General features: G+C 38.2%; 1 protein-coding gene across 8 annotated transcripts in view; it reads right to left on the reverse strand.

Moving 5' to 3' along the window:
* The window catches only part of GAS2 (growth arrest specific 2), a 92,839-nt gene that overhangs the window by 8,760 nt on the left and 69,800 nt on the right, over positions 1-14,279 (reverse strand). The window contains exon 8 of one of the 8 annotated variants that reach the window (XM_080593110.1): positions 3,271-3,299. The exons of the other annotated variants lie outside the window; for them this stretch is intronic. Coding sequence (XP_080449236.1) covers positions 3,271-3,299 — 29 coding nt within the window. The remainder of the gene's footprint in view (positions 1-3,270; positions 3,300-14,279) is intronic. 8 annotated transcript variants of the gene reach the window in all.

The following is a 14,279-nucleotide window of genomic DNA, read 5'->3' on the forward strand; positions in this document are numbered from 1 at the left end:
CTTCAGCAATAAGAATGAGATAATAGTGTTAATTAATAATGTCCTCTGTCACAGACTGCGTTGCAGCTTGAAAGAATTATTATTATTTTACACTTTTTATTTACATTTAAATCTATTAACAGATTCTATGATAAAGTAGAAAAGGAAATGTTTAAATGTACAAAAAAATAAAGAAGATTGACTCTCCACATTTTGAAAGCTGGCTCAATAACAGATATAGTCTTGTCTCCTATTCCGTCTCAAGATTAGTACAGCTTTGTATCTTTTTCCATTTGTCATTGAAAAAATTAGCCATTTATTATTGTTTTTAGAAAGGATCGAACCGGGAATTAATAAAGTGAAAATTTGTCACAGAATGCAATGAATCTGGGTGAGCAGTACTTGGAGATTTTCTTACTTACACTTCGCTTTTCCAGAACTGACCTGAAACATGTAGCTCTTCACAGGTTTCGTAAAATGGCTGATGGTGTCAATGCTAAGAGCCAATGCCTAATTGTAAAACACCTGTTTTCTTTTTGGTGCTTAGAGAAAAGATCAGAGCTTGGCTAGCCTGAACAATGATTTACGCTCACTCCTCAAAATGATCCTGCCAATTTGGCCTTTGTCAGTCTGACTGAGGAAGTTTTGGAAGGCAGAGCTCTATCGGATTTTTTCAATATTGTGTAGAAAAGGGGGGTATTAAATTATTTAACTATCTTCTTTATGTACCCTCCCTTGCTCACAGGGTTTTCTGGGATCACAGAAGTTGAATTCTTAAGATTGTTCCACCTCTACCTGAAAATGCCAATCTGCAAGTAGAAAAAGAAAAGGTGTTTGAAACATTATGCCACAAAGCCAGAAGGCTCATGAACAATACTTAAAGCATAATGCTTGCAAGCTTCAAAATACTTAAGCACTGATATTAAAATGATCCATGTGAGATACCTAAGTAAACTCCTGGTCTCCTAGCAGATTAACTAACATATGCACCAAAAGGTCTCAAGGGAAACATAGCGAAGTCTAATAAAACCGAATAAGACCAGTTACACAACGTTTTCATTAAGTGACTGATCCAGTTCCTACTGAACACAATGGGAATTTAGCCAACTTCTCAAAATGTATTTTGGGTTGTGTTCTTCTGAAATCTAAACCTGAACCTTTTGCTAATATGAGTGATTTTTTTCTTTTCTGAAAAGCCCTAAGGATAAGGGCTTTAAAACTGTATGCACTATGTCCTTTGTTAATTAAATCCACCCCCTTAAAAAGGAGCCCTCTCATTCCCCTTTTAATCTCACAGATATTTGTATGAAGAGATGTATAATAGCATCAACTTTCTTACTTCACTAAATCACACTGCAGAGATTTCTCTTCTTTTAAAATACAAACTGAATCGCTTTCACCTAACTCGTCCTTACTTAATTGATCAGACAGTCATTTTGCTTTTGTGGTGATTTCTCATTTTTCTAGACTGACATTACTGTTCATTTATCAACTGTCCATTTGGCTAATGCTTCCATCTGCCAAAAAACCACAATAATAAATAAATGCCAAAAAATAAATAAAAATTAAAAAAAAAAAAATTAAGCAAAAGAAGCACAACTAAAGGTGACCTGAAACAAGAACACCTTTTCCCCAAAGGACTCAGTTCCTTTTCAAAACCTTTTTAATTTCATTTGCAAGTTCCTGCTAGAGGATCTGTGGACCTCACTTGAGATTTCCACCTCACCACTTTTCAATTGATTTTTCCAATACTTATACACGTTGTTAAACGTTGTTATCAGTCAAAACTGTTTCTTTATAGGACTTATGAAACACTGTTATAAGATGTCACATTTTCAGCACAGGGCTGATGATTCAGATGGGAACTGAACACATCTGCATCCTGCTATGACAGAAACTGCTAAGACAGAAATAAGTGTCTAGTGATTCAACTCAAATCAGACTGCAGTAGCTCAAATAGAAAGTCTTCGCATATTAACTTGTAGGTATGACCTATATTATCTGGTCACCTGCTCAAAAAAGTTAAAACATTCTAAAACTGCTTAAGTAACATAAAATTCGTACACGACTGCAAATTCTTTATCCTAGCTGCTTAATGGGAAGGCAAATGAAATATGTATAACCCTTTAAAAATCTGGGGACAGTGCTAACCAGTATCTCAATTCTTTGCCTTTTGCCCTCACATAGAGCTAAATGTTGCTCCTTTGTTATAGTTTATGCAGAAGGCAAATCCTCCTCACCAAGCACCACAGCAATATGAAATGAATACAATCATTTACATGTAGTCACAGCTCAGCAAGCTGGAGTGTAGTAGGGATAGAAACCCAATACCAAAGGGAAAGATTTAATACACTGTCTGTTTCTAGAGCTTTTCCCTAGTGGAGGTACATGTGGAAAAGTTGAAGTAGCTTCTTAGTTACAAACTGGTTTTACAATATGCATTTGCTGAAAGTGGACACTGTATAAAGACTTTAAACAATCCAGGAAACATATTTGAGCACAAATATGTAGGGTGTCTAAGAAGACAGAATTAATAGGATGCTACATGACTAAAGCTTCGTACAGTCTGAGGGGAACAGCTAGGACTGTGACCTCCACTTAAGGAAGAGAATGGCAAATGACAGCCTCGTGACAGCACGGGAGGGCAGGAAGCCCAGGACATAAGGATGACTGAGCCAATAACAAACAGGTGACCTAGAAACACCCAGTGTAACACTACAGACAGTAATATGTAAGAGCCAGGGGAAGCAAAGGTTATTTTTAAGAGGCATCTAACAGTAAGCAAGAATCCAAGAATCAAGCAGCACAATGAAGCCATGTACTGATGTTAGATATGGTATATTAAAAGACAGAAAGAGAGACTTAGGGGTAACTAAAATAAATTATTGAAATTATTGAACAACAACGTAATGACTCGGAGGACAAACTAGAAATGTGACTGACAATGCTGTACCAATAATTACAGGATCTAGCAAAAAAGATTATTTTTAGTTAACGTCATGATTTGAAAAGAAATCAGAGACTGAAACTATGGAGCAAGATCAAGGGAATTCCACATGATACCTGGCATCAGAACCTGAGGCACACACAGAGACATATATGGAAGGTGGTGTCAGAGGGACAGAGAATTTTATCGGAATGGGGTAGGGAAGAAGAAGGGTCCACTTGCATGGTGAAATGAACAGAAAGATCTCATTAGGCCTGAGGCATTGAGGAACAAACAGTTGATTATTGAAGAGGTCCAGTCTTGACAGAGTAGCATTTCCCCAGCCATTCTATTATAAAAGATACCTGGAATCCATGAAATGGCATCTCAGCTTCTGCAAAAGAAATAATCGAGTGAGAAAACTGGAGTTTTTCCTCTTTCACATTGTGGAAATGCAGCTTTCCCCTTCTATTTATTCTTGGCAAGGAGTTAAGCCGATACAGTCAGTATAATGGCACAAAACACTACTGCATGTGGCTGGAAACTAATGAAGCAAATTGCTTGTTCCACTGGTTCAGCTCTGGATTGAATATACACACAGGGAGCCAGTCTTGTTTGCAAAGCTCTAGATAGTAACAGAACAAGAGTTTAGCCAATTTTCATATACCTGAAAAGGCCAGGAATTGGTTCAGAAGTTGAAACCACAACCATGGAAATCCTGAATGGCATAGACAGCTAAAGTTGCACGGCCTCCAATGAGCTCTGGAGGTTAAGTAAAAGGCAAAGTTGCATAAAACATTTTTACAAAAAAAAAAAAAAAAGAAAAAAGAAAAAAGAAAAATTTTGATGACACTGGTGGAGGTCAAATTAAAGTATTGCCTGTAGAACAAACATTGCACGTAATGAAGCATATTTCTGTTTTCAAAGTATAACAGACTTGCTCCAAGTATGCCTGACTAACTGAAACCAAGATACATTTTTGGATGTGCACTGATACAAGTAACATGCGGGTTTGGACATTTGGGATTCTCATTCTTGATTAAACTTTCCCTCAAACTTTACTTTTTATTTCTGTCTGACACAATTTTATAGAATTTGGGAATAGTATGCGTATGATGTCTAATTAACACTAGACCTTGGCTGCTGTTTGAAAAAGTATCCTGCGTAGGCGAGCACTTTGTGTGTGAGAAATGACTCAGATGCAGATAGAAGTAAACACACTTGTTTATTCATTAAAAGACAAGTGAATTTCTGACAAGTGGAAGCTTTTCTTTCTTGGACAAGGAGCAGTAACGTTGTGGAGAATTAATTAGTTGCAGTAGTCATGTTCAGAATGGCATTTGGAGGTGAAGGGACTGTGCACTTCCAAGCCCCTGCACCTGGTTGATTATGAAGGCAATGATGTCAACAGTTTCTTACTGCTTCCCCTCCAGACTTTTATGTGGGGGCCAACCACAAAGCAGACCTATTTCCTATCAACTGAAATGTGGGACGTTTAAAAGAAATCTAGCTGCTTCCAGCTAGAGAACTGACTCATAACAACTATTTTATGCAACGTTCAGGAGAAGAGACGATACGGCAAACATTAAATATGGAAGAAGAAATCAGGCAGAGTTTATGAGATTAAGTGAAAAAAAAAAAAAGTACAAACTGGCAAATGCTGTCTCTGGATGCAGACATGGAAAACCAGATGCGCTAAGATCAAACAAGGGGGGAGTGGAAGACTGTCAAAAAAACATTTCAAAAACATAAGCATGACGCTGCCAAAATAAATCTACGAGTGACTGATTAAAAAGAAGAAAAAGTCTACTTTTACCTTTGAATCAAAAATACTTTTGATTCCTCTTAATTGTAGATAGCTGATGTTTCTGTTCTGTAGATGCAGATAGCTACGCATTTTGAGTCTTGCAAAGTCTCTCTTGAAAACAAATAGCTAAGGGGACAATTTGTTTTCACTTCCTCAATCTAAGTAAGTTCTTACCCCTCAAGGAATACCACTGTAATCACATATTGGAGCAGCGAGATACTACTCAGAATGAGTTTCTAATAAGAAATAAAAATACGAGCTAGGCTCATAAGCAGTGCACGAATTTAAAACAGAAACCTCTGTAAATACAAAAAGAATTAATTTTACCCAGACTATTAAGATTCTCCAATTTTACATTCCATTCAGTATATTAAGTCATTTACACAGTGTGAATACACATTCATGCACAGAGTGATTATCAGTTTAGATTTTGCCACTGAATTTAGTGAATCTAGGATTACACCATGCAAATGTGCGTGGGTAGCTTGTGAACACACTCGTGTTACAGCATTGCAGAAGTACATGAAAATGTTCTTTTGAACCCTAAAGTGCCATCTGTTTTCTAGCTATTTTCTCAAGACTCGTTCTGTCTCTCCTAATTTCTGAATAACAGCCTCAAAAAAGCCAAATAAAATAAAATATTTCCTGCAAGCTGATAATAATGACAATTAAAAAGCTTCTTCTATAGACTTCTCAATGCCTGCCCATGGAAGTGATGTGCATATGGTAAGTGACACAGACACGTTACAAGTCTAGAAGATTGATTTGAATTATCACGTACATCCAACTGCAGCAACCTTTACAGTACTCTAACTCTGCTTGGAACGCTTAACATTTCAAATTGCTTCAAACAGCTACTTTGCTGTACTTTATGCAAGATTAATGCAGAAACTGGAGGTAAAATGTTTGATTTGATTCCTTCATTGGGCAACCCTATCCTCCGAGATATCAATACAGCACACCCAGCAATAACTTTCCCGTAGCTGTGACCTTTGTAATATTTGTCATGGAAGTGACCGTAGGCTATTTTTCCCAAAGCACTGCTTTACTCAGTGGACAAGACAAGATTCACAGTCAGAAACCCAGTCTTCTACAGATAGTAAGCCTATAAGGATCCTTTCAGAAGCAATATTGCAGCAGGAGCACGTGCTAAGTACTGAAAAACACCCAAGTGGAAGGTGGTTTCTCACAGGTGTGGAGGAAACAGAAGGAAAATTTCATTATAAATCATTTGCTCCACAAAGGTATATGACAATCAGATTTGTTGTGGAGACTGGAAATTCCTTGTGCAGACAACATCTGAGTAAAGTATCTGAACATTTTTATTTTTGCTGAAAGAAAGCTTTCAGTATCTGTAATTCTATTTTACCTATCACACAGAACTACTGATATAAAGTGTTCATGAACACTAACAACTCAGAGCCAGGGGGTGAAATCTGTTATCTTAATTCAATCAATGTTAGGTTGAGTTGCATTTCAAATGGACTTCAATTTGCTAGAGACTATTTTCAACCACCAGCATCTAGAAGTCCATACAACTCCCCATAACTTGGGTCCCCTAATTCCCTTCCTGTTTGAATGTCTGGATTTTCTTCCAGTTGAAACCATCCAGTGTTGAAAAATAATATGCCCATCTTTCACTTCCTCTTGAAAACAAGATGCTGCCAGCTTCCTTAGTGGTAAGAATCATGACCCGTAAGTGTTAAAATTCTGTTTAAGGTATTACCCAGCATTCAATAATAATTTCAATTGAGACAGGTATGCTGATGTTCTCAAGTTGACTGTTAGTATTTCAGTTTAATGTGTTAAGCCCGAAGTCATAATATTTTGGAAGGAAAAACCCAAACCACAAACCCCAACATGAAAACAAAATCCCAGTACCTGGTGATTTTAAACATCTCTTCTCGGTGACTTTCTGAGCTGCTACAGACCTCATATGCAAACAGTTCAGTAAGCCAGTAAGGATCAAGGACTGGGTACGTGATTGGCCATTTTTCAGGTTTATATGACTGACCTTCTCCACAACCTTGAGAAATTAAGTCCATTAACACATGCTTTTTTCTCTTACTACACATCCATTTATTTCATCCAATCTGATCATCTGAAAATCTTAACAGAATCAGCTTTTAGTATGAGTTTTTATGGTGCCAGCAGTTTTTACAGTGGCTAGCATGACAGACCTGATTTTCGCCCTGCAGACTCCACTGCAGAATAAAATGAGAACAAAAAATGTTAATGAAATTAGGAAACAGAACTGTCCCATTTTCTTATATTGCAAACAGAAGTTTTGTAAGAATATCACCACTCCTTCCTAACATTTAAACAAGCAGATGTATAACAACAATTTATTCAGAATTCTCAAATTTTATTTCTAAGTTATATCTGAGTCTAACCTTTTAATCCTCTTTTCTTTTATAATGGAAGAGCTACTTTTCAGAGCTGTACATCCCGTGCTACAAAAATAACATGACTTATAATAGAAACTGTTGTTGTCTGGAGTAGCAATAAGCCATGCACAAGATGAAGTCACTTTCAGGATAGCATCTTAGTCACAAGATTTAAAACCTAGTCAGCAACGGGAAGGTATGATAGCATTAGCTATTGCTTACACAAAGAAAAAACATGATGACTAAGTATGGGATCACACTCATCTGTTCATTAATGAGTCTCTCAAAGGCATCACTCTTACATGTTTCTGAGTAATAAATTAAAAATGAGATTCCTGGAGTCAATTGTTCTCAGTTGTTTAGCATGGCCTATTAAAAGAAAAATACTTACACATCAGGTTTGCAATTATAAAGAAAATCACAAGGAGGCAGACAAATACCATAATCAAGTTCAGAATCAGTGAGGATCTCACAAAGGATAGTTAAAACTTCTTCACTTGCTTGCATAATGAAAGTAAAGGAAAACAAATAATTTCCAGACACTTTGAAATATTAAAAGAAACTGAATGCCATGTATTTTATGTTAGCAGACCGATCTTTGGAAAGAACTTAAAAATATTTGACACAGTAGCAGTCTTCTGCACTGATCAGCATAACAGGCACCTTGGCTTTAGATAATTTTCATCAGCCTATGAGCCCACTTGGTATTAGTAGCCTCCTTGTTTGGCATGATGCTATGAAGTAAGCTAAAGGAAAGACAACAGCCTGAGGTGTTTTGATAGACTCAAGAAAGGAGGTGGTGGAAACACATCCTCTATCTTAGCTCTGAGATAGAGACCACAAAGATTGTATACTTCCAGGATGGAAAAGAGGATAGCATTTCTGTCTCGTGACTGGAAACACAGGAAAAACTAGTCTCTGGATTTAAACCAGAATACAGAGCTATTGTTTCCAGTACAGGCATCTGAAAGGATATTCATGTCCCTATTTTCAGTTTCCATTCAAGTTTACCTTTAGCTCAAAGAAATTTTTGGAAAAAAAAAAAAAAAAAAGAAAAAAAGATTACTTCTCTCTTCCTATATCCACAATCTGAATTATCTCACAAGTGCCAATCACCACAGCAGAACCGTTGTACTAGAACATGAAGCAGATGCCAACAGCTCCTGCTGTGTATCTGGCTTCATCCACCATGAGAAGCTCGCTGCTGTACCAATGGATGTTCTCACAACCCCAATGTCTGCTTCTGCCTCTAGCAACATCTCTGCATCGCATCCAGTCTTGAGGTATTGAGGTGACATTGCCTTGGAAATGTACATAGGAAGTTATTTCATTATATCATTTCCTAGGAAAGCAGCGATAACACTCAAAAACAGCCAACCAAACAAATAAAAAATCTACAAAGCACTCTGCAGTGAGGGCCCCAGAAAAAGAATACCAATAAGATATGCATTTTTTCCTGGAAATTCACAGAATATACATGTTCAAATGTGGAAATTCCCTTTTTTTTTTTTTTAATGAAAAATTCAATAATACTTTTATTACTCAGACTTCTTAACTCTTCATGGCATTACCTTCAGGGATGGTAGAGGCATGGGGTATCTGACACAACTCATAGCAATAAGTAATATACAACAGCTATGATACCATTTCACTTCCTCAAATTTATGTGAGAGATCTAGGTTTTATTATAAGTTCTCATACACATCTCTTGCATGACCTTTAGCAAGTAAATATACTTGAATTCTATGCTTCGAGTCCCTAGGCTGAGCGTAACAACTTATTTCTTCTGTGTACTAAATTGCAAGTGATTCAAAGATATGGCATCTGAATATATACAGATAAAATGTCTCTGTCCGAAACTGGAGTGTCTAATAACTGCTGTAAACCAGTCAACACAGGGGAGCTATAACAGAAACTAAAAACAGTTTCAACATTTGCAGGTAACACATGCATTATTATAGAATAATATAATGCTTGGGTTGGGAGCAACACTTAAGGATCAATTAATTCCAACCCCCTGCCATGGACAGGGACACCTCCCACCAGACCAGGTTGGTCAGAGCCCCATCCAACCTGGCCTTGAACACCTCCAGGGATGGGGCATCCACAGCTTCTCTGGGCAGCCTGTATCAGTGCCTCACCATCCTCATAGGAAAGAGTGGCTCCTTACTGAAAGTTTTCAGATGAAACTGGACTGTGCTTATAGATATCTAGTTGCCCACGTCTCCAAAGATGCAGCAACTATAGAGCACGATTTCAGTATACACTCAGACCCTGTCTCTCTGTGACAGCTACTTATAATTAAAAAAAATCACACAGACAAACAAAAACCCCACAAAACTGTAACAACAACAACAAAAAATAGCCTTGGAACAACAAAACACAATGCTTTTCAGTGATGGTGGTTCTGAAGTTTACTAAAGCAATGGAAGCCTCAGCCATGTCACTTACACTGGCCTGGGGATATCGTGTCAAAAAACAGAAGTGATTCAAGAAGAGCTGTAATACGCTTACAATGCATTTATTCCTGTGCCAAAGAACTAATGTTCATTTAAAAAGCTTTTAAAAGCAATACAATATGCCATGCAGATATAAAGCCATTTGTCCTTGGTTGCTTAGTGATCCTAGAAGAGAGATGTAAAGAAATTCATGGGGCCTTTATTCCGACTAATTCAAAAGGTTACATGTAATTGTCTGGTCCTATCATTAAATACACTTAACAATATGCTCTGTTAGAAGGATACTATTCCTTTATACTCCTCTCTATGAAAAAGACTCATTAAAGTGTAGCTACATTGAAGATATTGCTTTCAAAATCTCTTCTAATGGCAACAAGAATTAGTAAACACCACCAGGTACTTGCATCACATTTAAGGGTGGGTTACATTGCAATTATTTAACCCATCCATGTTTCCTCCATCTTTCCTCTATAGGGTGCTTTTTTTCTTCACTTTCCATAACCTATAGCTTTAGGGAAGTCTGTTCTCTGCATTACAGGCAAGAAAATTTGAAAGCTGCCAAATAATGGAATTGCAGAGGAACAAGTACAGAAATGGATAAGGGTGCAAGCCTTCTCTTTATGAGCGCCCCTGGCAATCCAGTACTCCAAAAGGACAAGGAGAAGAATACAGGGAATAGTTCTTGTCACAGTCTCTTCACACTGTGATGCCAGAATATTCCTCATATAGGTGCAATATCATTTTATTACCAGTGCAGCAGGGACAATTGCTTAACATTTACCCTAAGGTGAAAGCCTGTGTGTGAATACTCATGGAGTAGCTGACATACAGCTAACTCACACCCTAAAAGTACTAGGTTAAAGGTTGGACTCGATGAGCTTAGAAGTCTTTTCCAACCCAAATGATTCTATGATTTGTGCAAAAGTCTCAGTGGCACAATCTCGCTCTATAGACATGTAAATAATTCCTAATATACTGAAAAAGATCTATTCTGACGCTCTTCCAAGAAGTTCTGATTCACAAAGAGAAGCCTTGGCCTCCGATTGCTTCCCCCCACGGTGTAGTGTAGCAGGAGCTGTAATCCCATCTCCTCCCACTCATGCTCTCTCTCATGGCAACATTTCTGCCACCTCCTTCCTTCGATGAGTGGCAGGAACGCACCACATTGCATTAAGCACCCTACACTTACTAATTATCACAAGGAAACTTTGCATAATTACTCTGGGCTCCAGACCGATAACATTCTTGCCTCATCCAGTCTATGTCATGCATATAAAGAAAGGTACATGAACAGAATAATAAAGAATGGACAGAACACTTAAGAAAAGAAGATGACTCTCTTCAAATTTGTACAGCTCCCCCTCTACAGCTCCATTCAACCAGGCATCCTTTTCCTCTTTTGAAAACATTCCTTCCAAGATTGATAAACCTGCTAGGCAGAGTATGGTTAAATAAAGAACATGTGCTGACCAACATTTAAGATTAAAGGTCATGACAGGCAGATATCTGTATTCTGTATTTCCTCTATTATTTGTCATGTTGCAAGTGATCAGATAGTAGTTAACAACTGATATTTAACAGTACTTAATTATACTGAATATTAGGGTAATTTACACTTATTTTAGCAGCTGTTAAATTAATTTCAGTCCTTTTTTTTTTTTTTTTTTTTACGTATCACAGAATCATAGAATTGTAGGGGTTGGAAGGGACCTCAAGAGATCATCGGGTCCAACTCCCCTGCCAAAGCAGGTTCCCTAGAGCAAACTGCACAGGCAGGCATCCAGATGGGTCTTGAATATCTACAGAGAGAGACACCAAAACCTCCCTGGGCAGCCTGTTCCAGTGCTCCGTCACCTTCACCGTGAAGAAGTTCTTTCACATGTTGGTGCGGAACTTCCTGTGTTTCATTTTGTGGCCATTACCCCGTGTCCTGTCCCCACAAACCACAGAAAAGAGGTTGGCCATATCTCTTTGTCTCCCGCACTTCAGGTATTTATAAACATTAATAAGATCCCCTCTCAGTCTTCTCTTCTCCAGGCTGAACAGACCCAGGTCTCTCAGCCTTTCCTCATAGGGAAGATGCTCCAGGCCCCGTATCATCTTTGTGGCCCTCCGCTGGACTCTTTCCAGGAGTTCCCTGTCTTTTTTGTACCGGGGAGCCCAGAACTGGACACAGTACTCCAGGTGAGGCCTGACCAGGGCAGAGTAGAGGGGGAGGATCACCTCCCTTGACCTGCTGGCCACACTCCTTTTAATGCATGCCAGGATCCCATTGGCCCTCTTGGCCACCAGGGCACACTGCTGGCTCATGGTCAACCTGTCATCCACCAGGACCCCCAGGTCCTTCTCCTCAGAACTCCTCTCCAGCAGGTCACACCCCAGTCTGTACGGTTGTTCCTTCCCAGGTGCAGGACTCTACACTTGCTCTTATTAAACCTCATTTGGTTTCTTCCTGCCCATCTCTCCAGCCTGTCCAGGTCTCGCTGAATGGCAGCACAGCCTTCTGGTGTGTCAGCCATTCCTCCCAGCTTTGCGTCATCGGCGTACTTGCTGAAGGCGGACGCTATTCCCTCATCAAGGTCGTCAATGAACATGTTGAACAGGACCGGAACCAGCACCGACCCCTGGGGAACACCACTAGTCACAGGTGTGACTATATATGCAGCAATTATCTTAGAAAAATACACTATTTGTATCTCTTCCACTTTTTTTCCACACTATTTATGCTTCTTAGCCCTGAGTGCCAGAGGATCTCTGCACTATAATTATCAGATGTACCTCATCCAAATGCCAATTCATAAAAATGGATCCTTATCTCATTTAGTAACACAGTGTTCTCACTGTTTTCAAATTCCAGCTCAATTTCTTTTCAGATTGCAATAGGCCTTTACTTATGTGGTACAGTCAAAATACAAACATTTTCTAGTTATATGTATGTTGGAATTAAATAACACAACAAGAGAATAACATTACCTAGAGGAGAGAAAGCTAAGATCCCCAGTGGTAAGTACACTGCCAACTCTATTCTGCAGTCTAATTGTTTACATTGACCTATCACTGGAAGTGTCACAACTATAGGTTTTGTGGGAAAATTATCTCAAAGAACAATCTTTTGGTTACTGGCACCTATAACTGAGACAAGAGGCTTACAATTAAAATATGTGCAAGCTGAGAATATTAAGATAACATTCCAACAATCGCCACTGGCTGATTTTATTTAGAAGAACCATCACGACTCTGTAAGATGCTCAAGAAAACCAGTGCAAGGCCCAAGGAGCCAAGATACTGGTTGGCCGCCTATAGAATACCTCAGATTCCTTCTGTTTTATGATTTTTAGTTATGCTAGAAATCTTAGTCCATGTGCTATTAGATAAGATCCAACAGACAAAGAACACAAAAGTTTCAAGATTTCTATTCCATCTTTATATAGAACAGTTTAGGGCAACACCAGAAGTATGAAACCAATCACAGATGTGACCAAGTAAAACGCAGAGATGTGGAAACTGCCTCTCACTTCCATTCCTGTTTTTTAAATCAATACAACTGCATGCACAACCAAGAAAATTACATTTGGAAAGTATCTAGAAACAGATTAGTTTATCAGATCTTTCTTGAATTAAATCTAGAGATTATCCTTTTAAACGAACAGGCCTGAAATAAATTTGTTTAACTCCATGGGTTTCACTAAAGCACCTTCTAATTTACAACTGGGGCAGATGAGGGGAAAACTAGTGTACCCTAAGTTCAATAATGTTTATATTTAGGCTTAATTTCCTTTAAATAGTACTAAGCATCCTCTCAAAGTTTTCAAAGTGATGTCAGTGTGAATCTATGGGGTATGATGTTACAATGTTGGAATGAAATTATGTCAGTTCAAGTCTATGAAACCAACATTGTAAGTAACGAACTGAATCTATACTAACGTGTAAAAAATTGTTAAATCAGTTTGAATGGAATACGTAACTCAGAATAAAATTAAGATATTATGGACCAGAAATGAATAATCTGAGACCGCAATCATCAGTCTTGACTGTAGACACTGAGAAGATTTGGTCAAGCGCAATCTGTAGTATAATATCTAAATTCAAGTCCACCATAGTTCAAGTGATTCCAGCTTGCATTGGAAGTGTTTGGTCCAAATTTAGTGGGACCACAAGTAAACCTAGAAAATTATGTACTGTGTACAACAAACTAGAGAACAGTACAAATGGTTGGAGAATGTTAGCTTGAATGTTATGTGGAAAAAATCTCCTCCTAAGACCAGGTGAAAGCAGGAAACCCACATCTAGTTACTCTCTTATCTTTAAAAAACAGTCATCCAAATGCAAGTCAGGGGTAATTTAGTTGCATTGGTGAGCACAAGTTAACATATAGCAACATGGCTGAATTATTTTTTGCTGGTACCAACTTTTCTTGCTCTTTTTTCTTTTCTTTCTAGGATCAGACTAGCACTTGTACTCACGTTGATTCCAAGTTCCAAAGCATTTGATCTGAGAATGGGTTTTCCATGCTGCAGAGAAATGAAGGATCTGCATTTCAACTTACAAAAGGTATTGATTTGACATACGGAGGCTGACTATTTCATTTCACACACAACTACTTTGTCAGTCATTATGTCCATTTTTGGACCTGCTTACCAGCACCCTGTATGTAATGTTACACTATCACTCCAGCACTACAGAACATAAATGAACATACAAAGTACAATGATTTCAGTTTT

The sequence above is a fragment of the Anser brachyrhynchus genome (assembly GCF_964034855.1).
Source record: "Anser brachyrhynchus genome assembly, chromosome: 5".
NCBI lineage: Eukaryota > Metazoa > Chordata > Aves > Anseriformes > Anatidae > Anser > Anser brachyrhynchus.